The sequence below is a fragment of the Notolepis coatsorum genome (assembly GCF_963971535.1).
Source record: "Notolepis coatsorum genome assembly, chromosome: 14".
Taxonomy (NCBI): domain Eukaryota; kingdom Metazoa; phylum Chordata; class Actinopteri; order Aulopiformes; family Paralepididae; genus Notolepis; species Notolepis coatsorum.
Genome location: NC_140178.1, coordinates 70,702,336 through 70,721,583, shown reverse-complemented (window position 1 = coordinate 70,721,583; position 19,248 = coordinate 70,702,336). Strand labels below are relative to the sequence as shown.

Sequence of the window (19,248 nt, the reverse complement as noted above, 5' to 3'; positions counted from 1 at the left end):
CTATGTGTGATGTGGCTGTTTGGCTGCGATCGCTGATGAGGAAATAAGAGAATAGACTTTTCAGCTTGCGTCTATAGCGTGCATACATACACATATACTATCGATAATCTAGCGTTTATTTGAAAACGATTCATAAATAGGCCGAAAGATTACAGTTTGTGTATTCTAGAATATTCCAGTAATGTCTTTTATCATGGAATCTTTATATTTTCCTTGAAAACGAGGGCTTTTCAAAATGCTATAAAACGAAAATGAACCGATAAAAAAACAATCAGTTTCGACAATGTTGACTGCAAACGAGTCATTGATAAACGACGGCAGATTAGACACAGCCATAATTTACAACATAGATTAGGCGTTTTTAACGCTAACATTGAAGTGAATGGTGGCATTCAACGGGGTAAATCAACGTTAATCAAAGGCACTGAATGTGTTAAGCAGACTTAAAGAGGACATGCATTGCTATTCCTAGCACTATTTGGGCAACTTTACACAATTCCTGTGAGTCTATGGAAGACATCTGTAAGGTTTATTTAAAAAATAAATCATTGTTTTATATTTCTAATAGAGTACTCAAAAGCATCATTTTCCAGCCTCAAGATTTCAGCCTGTTATTGGCTGGGCTCCGCCCATAAGCACTTTCAGTGACAGTCATCCACACAGTCTGCGAGTGGCAGAGAGAGAGAGAGAGAGAGAGAGAGCACTGTGTAAACACAGGTGCATGAGAGATACGCAGGTCCCCTTCTCTTTCTCTCTCTCCCTGTCCGTTTGAGGAAGTCTTCCACTGTGCCGCTCTGCTACAGCTATAGATGGGGCGTTTGTTATGGTCCCGAATCGAGAGAGAGATAGAGAGGGGGAGAGAGCACTGTGTAAACACAGCTGCCTGTGTGAGATACGCAGATCCCCTTCTCTTTCTCTCTCCCCCATTTGAGGAAGTCTTCCACTGTGCCGCTCGCTACAGCTATAGACGGGGCGTTTGTTATGCTCCCGAATCGAGAGAGAGAGATAGAGAGGGAGAGAGAGAGAGACAGACCGAGAGACGGCAGCACGACGCGTGTGTGTGTATGTGTGCTCTGTCGCGAGGGTCTATGTGTGCTCTGTCGCGAGGGTCTATCTGTTACTCCCTCTCTCTCTCGCTCTGTCAAACCCTGTTTGGTGCGCTACAACCACAGAGCCAATCGGATCACTATCCGCTCCATCCTCGCCACGTGACGTCACCATGCGAGTCAAATCAGAACGACCTGATTAAATGGAGCATGAAATGAATGACCTGAATGACGGCAATCCTCCCAATATGGTATTTAGAGACAGACACATTGATACTAACTCCTATTACTATAATACAATGCTAGACACTGAAAAAAGACATTTATAATGCATGTCCCCTTTAATGATTTTAGAATATCATTAAGTCAACTATCCAGTTCGTTTTTCTAGTGTAACGTTCTACTTGAAGGAGAGAGAGAGACTGTGACTCGTTACACGCGACGCTAGTCAGTGACTTGCGGAGCGCGCACTGCGCTCCTCGTCTCGGAATGGATTTGGTAGCTTTTTTTCTGCGTCACCGTAGACCGTGCCGCGACACTGTTTTAAAGTCAGTGAAGATTGATTTATATGAAAACCTATTTATGTATAATTTTGCTAGCTCGCTAACGTTACTGGGATTAAGTAATAAAAGATAATAATATTTAGATTTTCTTTAAAAAATGTAAGCTTTCAGGAGGGGCGGGGGGTCCCGTTGGCAGGAGGGGTCGCCCCTTCAAGGCAATGGTAGGGGAAACACTGTAGGATCATAACTTATTTTACTCAGTTTCGTTTTAGTAGTGCTACTAATAGATTCTGCCTTTCTTTTGCCAGCATTTGGAACACACGGCCAACCGGCACCGCTTCCGACAACAAACTATCCATTGTGAGTGTCCAGGTTACACACAAAAGACCAGACGTGGCCTCCACGATTATACATGCACAGGATGTATTGAGATGTGTATTGGAATACTGTGTGTCGGCCTCCATTGATGAAGGGGCGAGACATGGCAAATACACACAGCTGCCAGGTGGAAAACTCTATCTGATTTGGACTCGTCGATTTTTCTCTCGATAAAAAAAGAAAGAAAGTTATCTGCCAATGCGCCTGTCACCTACCCGCGACCCCACTTTGGGTCGCGACCTGTAGTTTGAGAACCGCTGCCCTAGAGAAACACCCACCCTCTGGATATTTATCCCCCACCGACTCACCGGGTTGTCTTTGCAGTCTTCGCTCAGGACCTCGGGGGCGATCCAGCCTTCGGTTCCGGGCACACCGGACCTCCTGCTGAAGCTGTGGCGGCCCACTGCCAGCTTCTTACACAGGCCGAAGTCAGAGATCATGGCCTTCACCCGGCCGTGGGCGTTGGGCATGGACACCAGGATGTTGTGGGGCTTCAGGTCCCGGTGGACTGGGAGGTGGACAGATGGGGGAGGAAATGGAATGAAGTTAAGTTACTATGACATTTAGTCATTTTAGCTGACGCTTTTATCCAAAGTTCTGTACAACAGGTCAGCAGGAAGGGTACAACTCTGGCAGCTAAGTAACAATGTTCGTCAAACAGTGTTGAACTTGGGTGCTACAGTCTTGAGTGCATAGTAGTGAAGACATATTAACATAGTAGGTAGTAATATAGGCAAGGTAGATTACTTGGCAGCAAAGTGCATCCTAGTACTATTACAAAAGGTTTTTGTTTTTGAACATGCAGATGATGCAGTGTGTCCTCTGTGGCCATTCAGCAGTGGTGGTGGTGGGTCAAAACGGAAAGGAAATTAACGTTACCAAAACAACTAGAGGAGAGTGTGAATAGAGAAAGACAGAGGAACATTTACTATATATATATATTTATTTATTTATATATTATATTTTTTTTATTTATGTTTTTGTAGATTTTTTTATTGTGTTTTTTTACTACTGGGCAGTCCGGTAGAGAGAGAGGGAGAGGAGGAAATGGGAGACAGAGCAGGGAAAGACATTCTGCAAAGAACGGCGGGTCCAGGAATCGAACCCGGGTCGGCCGTGCCGCGACGCAGCGTGTTACGTGGTTCACCACTTGGGCGCCCCATATTTATTTATTTTTACATTTTTTATTTATTATTCTTTTTTATTTCCATTAGCAGACTTACAGAGTCCCATGGTGGCCCACTGTATTAATATTCCATATTTATACCGCACACTGTATAGCCTACGTGTGTAATGAATGAACAGTAGGCTTATATTATTCGAATTACTTGTTTTATCAGGAGATCGCAGATACTGTATGCACTGCGCTATAGTAGTAAGTCATACTGTAGAATGTACAGTACACATCTTAGTGTGACATCTTAAGGCCGCCACGAGTCAGGCGTACTGTGAGCGGACCACTCTGCGCAGCATGTCTGCAGTTGTTTGAGGTTTCATAGTCAAGCGTACCATCGCGTACCAATTTCCTACATTTCTCATGCCAGTTTACTACATTTAACGCAGGTCGATGTCAACCAACACGCCGAGCAGCCTTTTGTGTGACACCGGTGCGCAATGCGGACGTCCGCGCGTTAGACATTTTGAGCTTCACGCGGGCCTCTGCGGAGTCCGGTCCGCTCACAGTACGCCCGACTCTGTGGCGGCCTTAAGATGTCACGCTAAGATGTGTATTGTACGTTCTACAGCATGACTTACTGCTATAGGGCAGCACATACAGTATCTGCGATCACCTAATAAAACAAGTCATTAGAATAATATAAGTCTACTGTGCATTCATTACGCACGTAGGCTATACAGTATGTGTGTGTGTGTGTGCTGAGGCAGGTGGCCATTTGCAGTGTTGGTGTTGTGCTTTTATTTATTTTCAGACATCACAATACCTCTTGAGGCATGACTGTAAATGTAGAATGTAATTTTTAATGAGACAAAGATTGTCGTATTTTTTATTATAATTATTGAATTTTGATGATGTCTGTAGAATCTAAGTGAATGCAATCACCATGATTCCTCCCAAATAAAGCCCTCAAGAACATGCTGCACACCAGTCTGTCCGACTTATGACTGCTCTTCTGTGCTCGTAAATCCTGCTCTTAGCTACGAGCGAATCCCAGAGAAGGAACCGTTGGTGAAGGCCAAAATCGGCCCGAAAAGGTCTTACGTGGAGCTACGATGAAATTTGCTCTTAACTTTTATCATAAGTCGGTTGGTGAATGAGACCCAATATTTGAAGCCACATCACAACATGGAGGTTTTAACTATCCATAATGGAATACAACAGTACTTGTGCATTTCTGACACTTGATTATTCTCTCAGATCGATGCACAATTTGTCAATGGGCCCCATTTCGTACTAATACACTGCCATACGTTTATCTTATTTTAAAATATTGCGTGGGTCTGAGAGAAGAATAGAGCATCAGAAATACACAAGGACATTTGTTTGCATGTTGTGAGGTGGCTTTAAATATTTAGAGTAATGGCTACACAATACATTGTTTACTCTACTCTTACTTCATACCACTTTATGTATAAAAACATTATTATTTTTTTTTTTAAAGAAAGAAGTCTGAACTATCCCTTTAAGTTAAGAACTAATATTTTTATGAGACCAATTTTTGGGGCTACAGACCTGCACTAAAACATAATCAACCCAAACCACCACAGCTACTAACAACTGTAGTGGAAGCACTGCGATGGGCTCCAACACACAGCCGGTAACCAATCAAAAGGGATGTCAGCATGACTTTGTATGGACTGACTAGGCTGGAAAAGCTATGCCTCCTAAAGTGTGAATCGGAAGTACAGAAATACCGGCTACAGGCTTTCCGTTTTCTGGGCACCCCCAGTTCTGTTTATAGTCCCCAGCGAAACAAAACAAGCAGACGCTCTTAAATCTCGAAAACAAGACAATGGAGTTATCAGCGGACATTTTCTACAAAACAATTATAGAAACGTGTGAATTGCACAATATTTCCTCGTTTAAGCCACTGCAACGGCTTTGCCTGAACAATTTGCTCCATGACCGGGACGTTCTCGCTTGTTTGCCGACAGGATTCGGGAAAAGTTTGGATTTCCAAACATGGCCAACGGCATGTAGCATATTAGCAAAGACTTACGGCTATTCCAAATGGCACTAAGAGCATATTGTTTTAGTGGTTTGTCCACTAATGTCTATTATTGAGGACCAAGTACGTGCCCTTAATAGTAAAGGGATAGCGGCAGCCTGTGCAGAAGTGGACGACCAAATCTGCTTCAAACCCCAATATTCCAGCAGCGGTTGATTGGAATGGCTATAGATGAAGTACACACTGTGATTACCGGTAAGTGGTAAGTCAAATGATCTGATCTTGTTTTATATGATTTAACAAGTGGTGGTCACTGCTGTTTTCAAGTCCAATTGTTCTCTAAGATCGTCAAATGCGAGGGGAGCACACAAAATTATAAAGCAAGACATTAACTTTTAATGGGTAACATACTCCGTTATAATCCCATACAAATAGCAAATTGACTGGCTTAATGCACAAAGAAAACACATTTGGAGTACAGTCTTCCCTTGTACACAAACAGTACTGTATATTTGTAGATCTGGTATGTCATAAATGTCTAGATGCTTCTAGATCCTTTTATTTCTAAAAGAGAGACCATGTTGAGTGGCTTGTATTTTCATTGTAGGCATGCAAGTTAGATTACTGTATCTATGGAGGACAAACATGTCATGTCCAAATGTCATATCTAGCTGTACAGGCTATTTAATGGCAAATTTTTATATTATTCCTTGCACAAGGCTTAATATTTCTCTTTTCTAACAGGGGCGAGGGGGAAAAGCAGGAAGCTCAATTCCGGAAGTGGTGTGGACTGGTTGGGGAACTACGCTCAATCCTCCCAAAGTCTTTGCCAGTACTGATGTGTCTGATAGGGATATATTATTAAAAGATTGTATAATTGGCTGATATGAACATAGATGATGTATGTAAAAGCTAAATAGTATATTATGCTGTATTGTATTATGAATTAATTATGAGTAGGTATTATTGTATTGTATTATGAATTCATAAGGCGTATATATATATTGTTGTATTGTATTGTGAATTTGATTAGGGTTTTTATTGTTGTTTTAATTGTCTGTATGACATGTGAATGTTGTGAGTGTATAAGTCTGTAACTGTATTTTATGTGTTATGGACCCCAGGAAGAATAGCCCCAGCACTGCTGTGGCTAATGGGGATCCAAATAAACTTAAACTTAAACTGCTACCGCATCAAAGAGGACCAGACAGGACATCATCAAGCACATGGGACTGACCAACTGTGTAGAGATTGTCCAGTCTCCAGATCGGGCCAATATCAGGCTGGCATCAAAGAGGGTGGTGTCAGATCCAGTCAAGACATTCTCATGGCTCTGTAAAGAACTCATGCTTAAGGGACCCAGCACAGAGAAGGTCTTAATATACTGCAAGAGCATTTGACACATTAAGCCTTTAGCATAAAAAAGGAATAGGAATAACTTTGCACCCACTGATGTGTGGCATGTAAAATCAAGATATGTACATACATAAGCTTTCTAATTGACATTTGTCTAGTGTTTTTCTTTTCCTAAATCAAACTGACTTTTCAGGGATATTGATTGAAAATTATATTAACAGATTGCAGAATGGGTACAATACAGTACAGCTCAATACACACAATTGTTAAGGGGATGCAGACCAGAGAAAGACTTTCGTGTTGTTTACATCAGGGTCCCCCATTTTCAATTAATCATAACATATATGACATACAGGTAGACAGTACTGTTGCATCTAGACATTTATGACATACCAGATCTACAAATATACATTAGTTACTATTTATGTGTACAAAAGGAGTATAAGAAGAGAGTATATACATTTGAGGGGGAAGAAACTATACATTGGAGAAGGTTTGAGTAGTTTAACATGATTTGTGGAGGTCCCTCTGGTGTTGTGGTCGTGGTATTCACTGACCTTTGGGAAAGTATATTGACATGGGTACCTTAGTGGTGTAGTGTATCTTGTAGACCAGGCCCATTGCAAGTTGCTGTACTCTGTCGTCTACTCTAAGCCATCCTAGGTTGTCAAAGTGGGCAGGGGTGAGGTGGGTTTTAGGAGTAAGGTCAAGCAGTAGTCTGACCAGTTTGTTTTGTGATGTTTGTAATCTTGTTTTTAGTGCCTTTGAGGTGCTTTGGTACCATGAGGTGCACGCATAGTCGTACCCTTGAATGAGTGCTCCCGCTAGAGTCTTCACTGTATGCTTGTATGCCGTGACAAATAAAACTCTTGACTTGAATTGAGGGTATTCTTGTTTACCAGAGAGGAGATCCGGTACAAGAATCTTGTTCGTTTGGTTGACTTTTTTGATGTATATGTATGCCTGCCTATACAGTGCTTGTCCATGTAGGGGCTTTGATTTGTCCCTATACACTATGTTTTTTTATAGATGCATGAATGCCTAGTGAATGAATGTAGTATAGATTATGTTTAAATCGTTTTTATATTCGCTTTCTTTCTGGCTTAAACATCTAGCTCACGGACTACAACTGAAAACTAGCATCCCTGCTAATGTTGGCATATTTACAGTTTTTAATAAGTCATAGAGGATGCTTTATTAATCCAGAAATTGCAAAGAATTTCTAGTACACTTGATATATAATACGATGAACTGCGGGCACTTACTTTTATAACATTGACTTCTAACAATCTGAATCTTACAGGATTAATAAATGAACATGAAATAATTATTCAAGTTAATTAACATTCACTTTCAACAAGTGTCTAATTGGACAGTCTCCTAAATCTCCCAGCCTTTTGTACATGTAGTATCGTGAGGCTGGACGAGGCGGCGATAACGAGGTTGTTTCTGGGGGGAATACATTTTCATGAACACCGTGTCGTGATTGGTCCGTTCGGAGGCAGCTTTCAGGGGAGGGACATTCTACCCGATTCACACTTTCGGCCGTAGTGCTTTACCAGGCTTTATCTCACGAGATAAAGCTGGGAACGAGGTTATGGACTAACTGTTACCTATATTTAGAGAGTGCAGGTGATGCAGTCCTGACATGGTCTGTTGAAGCAGCGTCACCGGCTCAAGTCCATGGCGGTCGAAATCATTTCTCTCCACATACTGCAAGAACAAACACAAGGACCACGGTGACAATCAGTACAGAGGAAACTAAAGGGAACAAGTCACTGCTATAGACTTGCTTCATTTTCATAAATTATAAAAAATGAGACTCGCCGCATGCTTTGACAACTAAATCCATCACACAATACGTGCAGTCAGATGAACATTTGTACAGGGCTGGAAATAGGGCCACTTTCAATCCAATCACTTTGGTGAAGAATGATTTCTGTTCAAAATTCAAATATTAGTATGACAAAGCGGTCCTATCCAACGTAGTGACAACTAACTCAGAATGAATGCTCCAACGTCAGCAACTCCAACTCCCATCTTAAGCCAACGTTTTTTAAGTGAATTGACTGATCCCAAGCTCCGCCATCTTTTAGCACGACTGAGGAAAGCCAACGATATTGATTGGAAGGTCAAGAAACAGCCAGACAAAAAGCTTCGCCAGACTGAGGTGTCGCGGTGAGGTGGTTCCGTTACCTCCTGCAGCGAGGCGGCACACAGCTCAATGGCGATGTACTGGAACTGGCGATCCCTCTCTGTGCAGAAGTAGCGGATGACATTGGGGTGCTCGTCCGACTCCCTAAGCAGCTGCACCTCCCTGTCGGCGAAGCTGAAGCATTCTGGGAGAATTCTCTTCACCGCCACCGGACGGTTGTCAAACTGACCCCTGGTGGAGAGAAGGGGGAGGTACAGTGTTAGAATAATTCATGGTTCTTTTTAACCAATCTCATCAGCTGGACCGACATTGAATGAGTTGTGTTTTCTCAGTGCATTTTCAACAGACAAAGAATGTTCCAGAGAGCACACCCATCTCATCAGGAGAAAAACAAAAAGGCATTGGCAGCGAACTCGAGTGCTCAGAAAAGAAGAAGAAGAAGACGTCTTTATTTGTCATGCCTATTTTAACACGCACACACGCGATGGGAAACCCACAGGAACACACACACACACACATGACCTGAGTCGCTGAATGAAATGTTCTCTACACTTCCCATCCCGTCGCCCTTCCTCCCCAAGAGCAGACAAGGGCTGTGGCGTGGGGCCACGCCCGGGGGGCAATCCAAGTGCTCCTATCCGTCTTCGTCAGGGAACGCGACAGCGTTAGCGATCTGTTGTGCATGTTTTTCATGCACTGGCAACACCGCAACCTGGTCCCCAAGCGGGAATCGAACCCAGGACCTTCTAGCTGTGAGGCGACTGTTAACCACTACACATCCGTGCCGCCAGCAAAAATCCAACTCACTCAATGGTGGTCAACATTGACAAGATTGTAGTTGCAAAGGGTAGGTACATCAAATTCAGACTTACTTGTACACGATGGTTCCCTCCGCACCGTGTCCCAGGACGTTCCTAGGGCTGAAGGTTATGTTGCCCACTCTCACAAGGCTGGAGTCCTCATCTGAACAAGCAAACACATGTCAGTATCGCACACATTCCCAGTGTTTTCAATTAAGTTTGGAAGGTTTGTTGTAAGGATGTTGCCTGATAACAAACATTATGTTTTCACTTCATTATTCAGTCTGCAAGTGCTTCCATTCTGACCAATTTAAGAGAGGAGCGTTGCTGAGGATAGAGTCCTTGATGACTGGCTTATACAATAACTTCTATGAGCCACCCTTCCGTGACACCATTGCAACCAAAGTCTCATGTCTAGCTGGCTTAACCTAGTCATCCCCAGGCGATTGTATGCTACGTAAACGTTGAACGTTATGCAAAATAATAACTTAGCTAGATAACATGTCCAAACAAGCTAGCAATGTTGGTCGATGTCAAAGGATCTACAATTACAGAAAGAGCCAATGAGCAAAGCAACACCAAATCCAAAACAATTTTAAAGTAGGAATGACAGCGACTGCCTATTCAGGGTCTGGATCCAGGCCGGAACAGATTAATCATAAAAACCAAATACTGGTAATAACTAACAGGGATCAAAGTTGACTTTTGTAATGGTGTCACCATCATATTTTAAATATATATATACGTATATATATATTCGCAGGTAGAACTAACCCTGATTAAATCTGTGTGTGTGTGAGCGTGTGAATGTGTGTATCGCTCACCTCCCTCCTCGTGCTCGTTGGCAGAGCTGCCCAGCTCGGAAACAGACTGGTTGGAGTGGTTGGACGCGCGGGGGGTGACGTTGGGGCTGCTGTGATCCGAGCACTCGGAGCGGGTGCGGGCCACCTCCAGGTAGTCGGCGTCTGGAGCCAGGCTCAGGTCGGCAGGCGCGGGGAAAGGCTGCTGCCTGTGGAGGAGCTCCAGCCTCTCCTCCATCTGTTTCTGGAACTCCTGGTGCTGCAGCTGCTGCTGCTTCTGCATACTCTGGGGTGGGAGAGGAGATAGTAGTCAGATGTTTTGAAGGATACTTCTATTCCAAAGTACCTTACAGTATCGTCAGAGTATACAGATAATTATTTTACATGGGTGGGCCATGGAAAAAAATACCTCAAGTCCTAGCAGTGTTGGTGCCATGTTCTGACCATTGAGCTACACAGGACCATTAGAATAGGTGCTGTGTGTGACATTTCCCTGCCATGAGACTACTAAGGGATAACACAGTGAGTGCATGAGACTAAGGGATAACACAGTGAGTGCTCAATCACCAACAGAAAAATCTTATATTGTCTTTCTGTGACAGGTCCACTCATCCCCCACCAGGTGGCGCAGTTGACTAACCTTAGGGTAGGTGATGACAAAGGCCACCCAGCCAGCCAGGAGGAAGGTGGAGAAGATGATGGTCGCCATGTCTTTGAGCATGGAGTCCACGGGGGCCTCCGGCCGGACTAGGCGCCCGCTGGCCCCCGGCTCTTGGATGGAGGTCTCCGGCTGAGCTGGAGGCGGGCCGTCATCCATACCACTCTCATTCACCTTCTATGACACGGAGGGAGAGGGGAGGTGATGAGGGAGACAGGAGGCAGGGTAAGAAACAAGAGGAGAGCGGTTGGCATTAGTAAACATGGTGTTTACACAACCCTTTAAAGTTAGATATTCTATCTCGTGTAATCAAGAATCAAACGCCGTTTTTGAGGCAGTGTAAACTAAACATAAGCCTAGAAGACAATTATTTGTTAACACTTTGAGAGCCCACCACGTGATAACACGTGTTATCAGCCCACCCCCTGAATGCCCACCACGACAATTAGCGTGTTATTTTTTTATTAGCGCTCTGAATTCATATTTCATCAACAGAGTCTCCCGTTGGTAAACCAGCCCCATCAGGAGCTCAGATGTGAAAAAAACACTCCCTATCGTCTCCCAGATGGTAATGCACCCTTTTGGAATGGACTCAATGAAAATGGATGAGAAAAGAAAAATCCGGAATCCACATTTTACTTCTCAACAGGGTTAGAAATTAACATTTTGGGCTTTTTTTGCCCCCCTTAATTGATTTTCGGGGGCTTTTTTTTAATTTCGGGGGCACAATTTTTATAATGAAAATTAACATAAAGATTATAAAACATTGTTGACACTTTTATTTACAGTCTTCGTCCCTATGTTTGATAACGTGATGTTAATGTCTCCATATATAGGGCTCTACGCTAACCTTTTTCCCAAGGAGCACATGTGCTCCTAAATAAAATGTTAATAAATAAAATCTAAATACAAATTTAGGAGCACACAGAAATTTAGGAGCACAGTGACAATTGTTCAAGTAACACACACACACACACGATGTGTGACATCATGGCTTGGTTTCATGTTTTGAGGTACCTTCAATTATCTGTAAATAATACATACATACTCTATCTAAATAGATTAAATATTATTGTCCCTGAGGGCAAGTTGTGTTGTTGTCTTGATATATCTACAAATAGCAGACGAATAACCGGTTGCCTCTGGATCAATGAATGTCTAATATTGAATAATATTATTAGCTATTTTATTTTTAACATCCCTAATTCCAACAGTCAAGAGGCTTGTTTCAAATTGATACATGAAAAAACCCACACACACAACGTTTGTGAGTATAGGCTCTGGCCAGATCAATCAATGAAATACGTTGCGCGCTCATCGCTGTGGAATGAAGGAAATGCGCATTGGGATCGGATTTGGATGTTATTCTTTGGAGTTGTGTTACAAATGGAACAGTCTTTCCTCGCCGAACAAGTTACTTAACGTTACACAGGTTGCGCTATGCAGATGCTTAGCTTGCTAACGTTAAGATAGCAGTGTAATGCTTGATGAAAGCAGAGCGCTCTGTCTGTGTTCGCATCCTCTCAAGTGCCTGTAACACGCAGCGGGCCCTGCCTCCCTCCCTCCTTGGAACAAACATTCCACCCAAAAACAGAATTTCAGTCCAGTTTCAATCTGAACTATTAACAGTGGAGCTGTTTTGTAATCTTCACTCGTCTGTCTCGCACACTGCAAGTAAATGATTTTTCCGGTTCGCACACACATATTATTAGGGGCAAATACGAGGGAAATGCTCGCACTGTACACTGTAGAGCAGGGGTAGGCAACCCTAGGCACGCGTGCCTGCATAGGCACGCGGGGGCATTTGCATAGGCACAGGGGGCAGCATTAAAAAAATTAAATAAAAAAAATAAAAATTATATATATATATTTTTTTGCTTTGAAATATTATAGTGAAATATTTTGCACTGTTGTCGCATTTATCTTGTTGAAATCCTCCCACAGGTTATTTTTACTACCACATATTTAATTGAGACCCTTTATTTGTTTATTATTTCAATTTAGCTGGAAATACATTGCTACATCATTCAGTAACATTTGCAGAGCCTTATAACAAAAACATTATTACGGTCACCATTGTGACCAGTGGGATTAATCAACAAATTGTATTATTTATTTTTCTATTTCATTGAACATTGCACATGTTAAAAGCCATTTTTTTACTCAAAATGTGAGTATTACCAAGTCAACTTGTGTTCTTAAAACAATGACAATAAACATAGTTTTATTAGGTTGAAATAATGTGGTTGTGTACTTATTTTTCTGTTAACTTATTATGGATTGAAAACTGAAAACCTTAATGCACAGTAACTGAACTCAATATTTTTAAGTTCTGGTAACTTATTATATTTTTTTTACAGTGTAGTCTTGCGATCAATCAAAACTTATTTACACGATATACCTCACATTCACTCTCCAATCACATCCTGGTGTTCTCCATTAGGCCTGTAGGTGGAGCTATGACAGCACACGTACAGTACACACACAAATGGTGTGTGATGTGTCCAAAAATGAATGGGCAAATGTGAGTGAAATGGTCGCACTGTATGCAGCTGTTTGTCTGCATTGCATCCCCCCCCCCCCCCCCCCCCCCCCCAACTCAGATTTAGGGTTGAGGCACACTAGTTACAACTATATTTCAGACAGGCACTCCATGTCAAAAAGGTTGCTGACCCCTGCTGTAGAGCATATATATAATTAGTAAACTGTCGGGGGCTATTCTTGCCCCCCTTAACTGATTTCCGAGGGCATTTGGTCAATTTTCGAGGGCATTTTGCCCCAAGCCCCCGTTAATTTCGAACCCTGCTTCTCAGGCATGTACCCTGAGCCGATCGGATTCATTGTGGACCATCAGAACAGCGTGGAATATGTGTTTACAGTATGTAGCATTGGATTAGGGCTGGGCGATAAAACGATAACGATAACTATTGCGATAAATTATTTCCTCGAAATAAACATGAAACGTGGTCACAAAGTTTCGATATATCGATTTTCCAAGCTTGGATATGAGCACGCACTAACAACCAATCAGTGAAGGAGATGGCCGAGAGCGAAGGAGACCCGGAAGGAGACCCAGAGGTAGGATGTGCCGAGTATGTGTGTGGCGTGCATTGAGGCCACGTTTATAGTAGTGTGGGGTATACAGTGGACGTCGTTTCAATATATTGTGGCGGAAGAGAGTATTTTAGTGTCATATTTATTACATTGTCTCATGAGATACTCCGCTTGTCGGCTAACTGCTAACGTGCGCGGACTGATGACGACATCAACTCGACTCGAGACATTCGCTTAGAAACAACAGGCTGGCTAGGATAACTAGCTTGCACGGCACTGTTTTATATATTTACGTGCCGAGTATGTGTGTGGCGTGAATTCTGAGGCCACGTTTATAGTAGTGTGGGGTATACAGTGGACGTCGTTTCAATATATTGTGGCGGAAGAGAGTATTTTAGTGTCATATTTATTACATTGTCTCATGAGATACTCCGCTTGTCGGCTAACTGCTAACGTGCGCGGACTGATGACGACATCAACTCGACTCGAGACATTCGCAGCAGCATAAGAAGTTAATTAAACTTGACAGACATTATATCGACGATAATTATCGATATCGAATTATATGAAAATTATTGTATCGCGATAATGTTTTTGGTCATATCGCCCAGCCCTACATTGGATCAATAAAAGCCATCGATTTTTGGAATGGCGATCAGGAATTGGAATGATCTTTTTGGAGAACATCTGATCTGAGGTAAGGAATCTATTTTACAAGTCTTGGGATAATCAGAGTTTTATTTGCTGAGCTCTCAGCGTTCGCCCTATGTGTGTGTGTGTGTGTGTGTGTGTGGGCGATGGCTTTGAGGAAATCAGAGAATAGATTTTTCAGATCGCCTATATAGCGTGCATACGTACACATATACTATCGATAATCTAGCGTTTATTTGAAAAAGATTCATAAATAGGCCGAAAAATGACAACGTTCTAGAATATTCCAGTACAGGGCGTTTATCACAGAATATTTTTATTTTCCTTGAAAACGGGGGCTTTTCAAAATGCTATAAAACGGAAATGAACCGATAAAAAAACAATCCGCTTCGACAATGTTGACTGGAAAATGAGTCATTGATAAGCGACGGGCAGATTAGACACATAGCCATAATTTAAAACATAGATTAGGCGTTATTAACGCTAACATTGAAGTGGATGCTGGGCATTCAAGCACTAAATCGTGCGCCCCCTGCTGGCACTGAAAGTGTTAAGACTAAGTCAGTTTGTAGTAAATACTACTTGTAAACTAAATTATAGGTCCTGGACATGTAAACAGTGACAGTTACTTTCTAGGTTTAGCAGACACCTGAAGGAATATTTTATATTTATAATGTTTCAGACCCATTTCATTCCCACTTATTCAGTTGTGAAAATACACCCACAAAGCAAACCTAAAAGGACACTGTGCTGCTTTAACACAGCAGAGTGTGGCAGGCAGGCAGACACACAGACCTCCTCTATTGTATTGTCGGTGGTGGGTGGGATAACGTTGCCTGGGTTGCGAGGGATGCGGTCTGGGAACCTCTCCAGGATCTTGGTGTGAGCTTCTGGAGGCGTCTCATGATGACCTGCGACAGAGAGAAACACATTCATCATCATCATTATCATCGTACTCCCAACAAGAAACCATCAATTCCTCCTACTCTGAAAATAAAGAATGATAGTGTATTTGTGTGTGGGGGGAGATTCCCCATTCCACACATAATACTGACAAATATCCCAATAGTACTCTATACCTACTCTAGATCATTTAGTTTCCTGCTTTATACGTTTTGTTTGTTTATTTATTTATCATAGTATATTGTAAATACTCAGGGACCAGGGCAGTTATAATTAGACTGCATTACCTATAAAAAAAATACCTGAACTGGTCTTCTCAAACTATGGCTCCATGTACGCAATGTCTTTTCTCAGCCAGCAGGGGGCAGTCTCCTCCACAACATAGCATTTTGAACCCATACTGGAAGCATGCGTTTTGTATCTCTTGTATCTTTAAATGACAGTGAATAATACTGTTAAGAATATAGGACAGGCATATATAAGCATTATGCTTCAGTCTGTACCTTTTCAGTCACTGTAAAATCAAATATTGTTAAATGATGGTGTATATTGTATTGTGTGAGATGATGATTGAATAAACTACTACTACTACTACATCTAGTCAAGATTCAATCAAATCTCTTGGCTTAATGATATATCAACCTGTATCAGCCATAGTCCCCTTTCCAGATTGAACATTTTAAAAAGGGACTACCAAGTGCTTGATCATGCATAGTGTTATGGGCATTTCTTTGGGGGTAGAAAAGCACAGGTTGCATTGTGGTAGGCAAGGTCAATTAATGAGAGAAGTGGTGCACTGATCCTGAGAACTAACACAAATGGTATTTGACACTGAAGGAAGTTAACTGATAAAAAGGTTTTGAAATCCAATCCAATATTTAGGACTAGCCAAAATATGTTACATCAAAGTGCTCAGCTCAATGCTTGCTATCAGCAAGTACACAAAAATAAAAGGACGGGTTGACTTTTTTTTTTAACCCAGGCCCCGTTTAAACATTGTGTGACATGATGATGCAATCATTTCACAGTGTATCAGCACTGTGCTGCAGCCTCTCACCAGGCTCCAAGCCAAGTGTTTTGGGATGCAAAACATTTTCCAAAAGAGGAAGCTTACAGTAAAATCAATATACGTCTGCATATATTCTACTGAAGAAATGGCTGCAAACCATACATCGTATCACAAATTAAAATGAATGTCATAGACCAGTAACAGGGCAACTTCGGTGGCACAAGGCCTATGAAACTTATTACAGGGTTCCCAGACAAAATTAAATTCAAGGACTTGCAAGTACTTTTCCAAGCACCATTTTTCATTTTCAAGGATGTCACTCGAAGGATACAATTCACTTTTAAATGCTGTTTTTTTTAAGCATCTTCTTGGCCTGCTTGCCAGCTAGAGCAAGCTAGAGCATCACACGCGAAGAAATGAGGAAAAGCAGTTGGAGCACGCGAGACAGCGACTCGTCAAATTTGATTAAAACAGAACCAAAAAAAAAGATTTCTTGATTCAGAACAATTTGATCATGGATGAACAAAACATTCAATGCGAATGATTGATTTGAATTTCAAGGACGTTTTAAGCACCCTGTTTAAAAAATGGGCTGTTTAACACATTGTGCGCCAAGAACGGCGTAAATTGTTATTGCCCGCCATGCGTTGAACGCCAACAACGGCGTATCACGTGTTTGGGATCAATATTACATTTTTTAGCCATGGCATTCATAATTCATCCAGCCTCCCTCCGGATTACAGCTGCACCCTGTTCTGACATTGCAACGCCTCAATACCGCCGCCTGGTGGATGGTCGGGCGAGTTACACTCACGCCAAACCAGAAGTGGCGATCGGTGCATTGAGGAAATTCCTCCGCCAGAGATATATTGTGGCGTGGATCAATATACACACTCGAGTGCATTTGGATAGCTTTCTAAACGCAATAATCGATATGATTTCGGCGTTTATTGCGTCATACAAACCGGAAATGGATCTAGCAGATCGATGTCAAATAATTGGTATCTTTTTCCTCCAGTCTCATCGGCGAATGGTAAGAGGCAACTAACGTTACTTTCAGCTTGATTGTCCATTTCTTTGTTTGCAATCAGTCTGATCAATATATCAACCCATACTAAATAAAGCCGTTACTGACGATCAAGGAATTATAAACGACCCCCCGCCCCCCTTTCCTTCACGCATGATGATGAAGCATAATGTATACCGATCATATACATTTGAATTTTTTTATATAGCATGTATAGGAAAGAAACGCCAATCGATAATCTATCATATGCTTCAGGGCCTATAACTAGCGTTTTTGGAATTACAGCAGAAAATCTTAAAAACATACTTATATTCTCGACGGTATTAACACAACAATGTATGAATGAAAAAATATAATGTTCCCACATCCAGAACGATAGATACCCGATGTTGAATGGGCCATAGTAATGCAGATATAGCTATAATATTAAAAAAGTTATAGCCCTGCAAAGAAGGTAAACATCTTACAGCGGTGGCAGAGAGGGCACAATGCACGGCGCCCAATGTGTTAAAGGAAAATGCCAACATTTTGGGAAATTAGCTTATTTGCCATCTTCCCTGGAGTTAGACAAGAAGATGCATACCCTTTTTGTCTATCTGCATGCATTAGGCTTAGGGAACAGCCGCTCCGTTAGCTTCATCACTGGAAGTAGGTCAGACTTGTACCCTGACGTTCCCTACAGTGCCCTACAGTCACGAAATACACTCCAAAACGGTCCTGTAAACATGTTGTGACCTGTGTATTTACCACGTGGAGAAATAAAAAATAATCGAATTCGACAATTACGTTTTCTAAGCAAATATACTCTGAACTATTTTTTGCCGAACCACTCCTCTCGGGGCGCAGTCAGTGATTTCACGCTATGCAGTGATACTTACTAACGTGATGCCGTGTTTGTTTACATTCTCATTTCATTCTAAGGATCCAAACCGATTGAAGTTTATGGATACCATGACTTAAAATCCTCTTACCTTGACGATTAAAAGCCTCCCCAATTTAGAAAACAGTATTCCCATGGCTGGTGTTGATATGCTGCTACTAGCAGCCTGCTAGCTAACGAAAACCAACAACCGGACACTCAAGCAGATAACGAGGGTAATAACTTCCGGTCTGGGGGTTCCAAAATAAAAGAGCGACGTCTATAGCAGCGGAAATACATTTATTTTGTACATTATCTAACGTTAACACGAACCTAAACTAACGTTACAACTAACCTAAAGTTAGTTCAGAGTATATTTGCTTAGAAAACATAATTGTCGAATTCAATTCTTTTTTATTTCTCCACGTAGTAAATACACAGGTCACAACATGTTTACAGGAACGTTTTGGAGTTGTATTTGGAGTGTATTTCGTGACTGTAGGGCACTGTAGGGAACGTCAGGGTACAAGTCTGACCTACTTCCAGTGATGAAGCTAAGCTACGATTCCCTAAGCCTAATGCATGCAGATAGACAAAAAGGGTATGTATCTTCTTGTCTAACTCCAGGGAAGATGGCAAATAAGCTCATTTCCCAAAATGTTGGTGTTTTCCTTTAACACTTTGGATGCCACGGACGACATAACACGTGTTATCAGCCCGCCCCCTGAATGCCCAGCACGACAATGATCATTTTATTTTTTTATTAGCGATCTGAATTCATATTTCATCAACTGAGTCTACTGTTGGGAAACCAGCCCCATCAGGAGCTCAGATGTGAAAAAAGTGCCCCCTATAGTCTCCCAGATGGTAATGCACCCTTTTGGAATGGACTCAATGAAAATGGATGAGAAAAAAAATCCGGAA

General features: G+C 42.0%; 1 protein-coding gene across 1 annotated transcript in view; it reads right to left on the bottom strand.

The window, feature by feature from the left end:
* The window catches only part of ern1 (endoplasmic reticulum to nucleus signaling 1), a 73,288-nt gene that overhangs the window by 23,586 nt on the left and 30,454 nt on the right, over positions 1 to 19,248 (bottom strand). The window contains exons 11-17 of the mRNA XM_084329513.1: positions 15,322 to 15,437; positions 10,804 to 10,998; positions 10,188 to 10,449; positions 9,436 to 9,526; positions 8,605 to 8,794; positions 8,022 to 8,121; positions 2,236 to 2,435 (exon numbers count right to left, since the gene is read on the bottom strand). Coding sequence (XP_084185639.1) covers positions 2,236 to 2,435; positions 8,022 to 8,121; positions 8,605 to 8,794; positions 9,436 to 9,526; positions 10,188 to 10,449; positions 10,804 to 10,998; positions 15,322 to 15,437 — 1,154 coding nt within the window. The remainder of the gene's footprint in view (positions 1 to 2,235; positions 2,436 to 8,021; positions 8,122 to 8,604; positions 8,795 to 9,435; positions 9,527 to 10,187; positions 10,450 to 10,803; positions 10,999 to 15,321; positions 15,438 to 19,248) is intronic.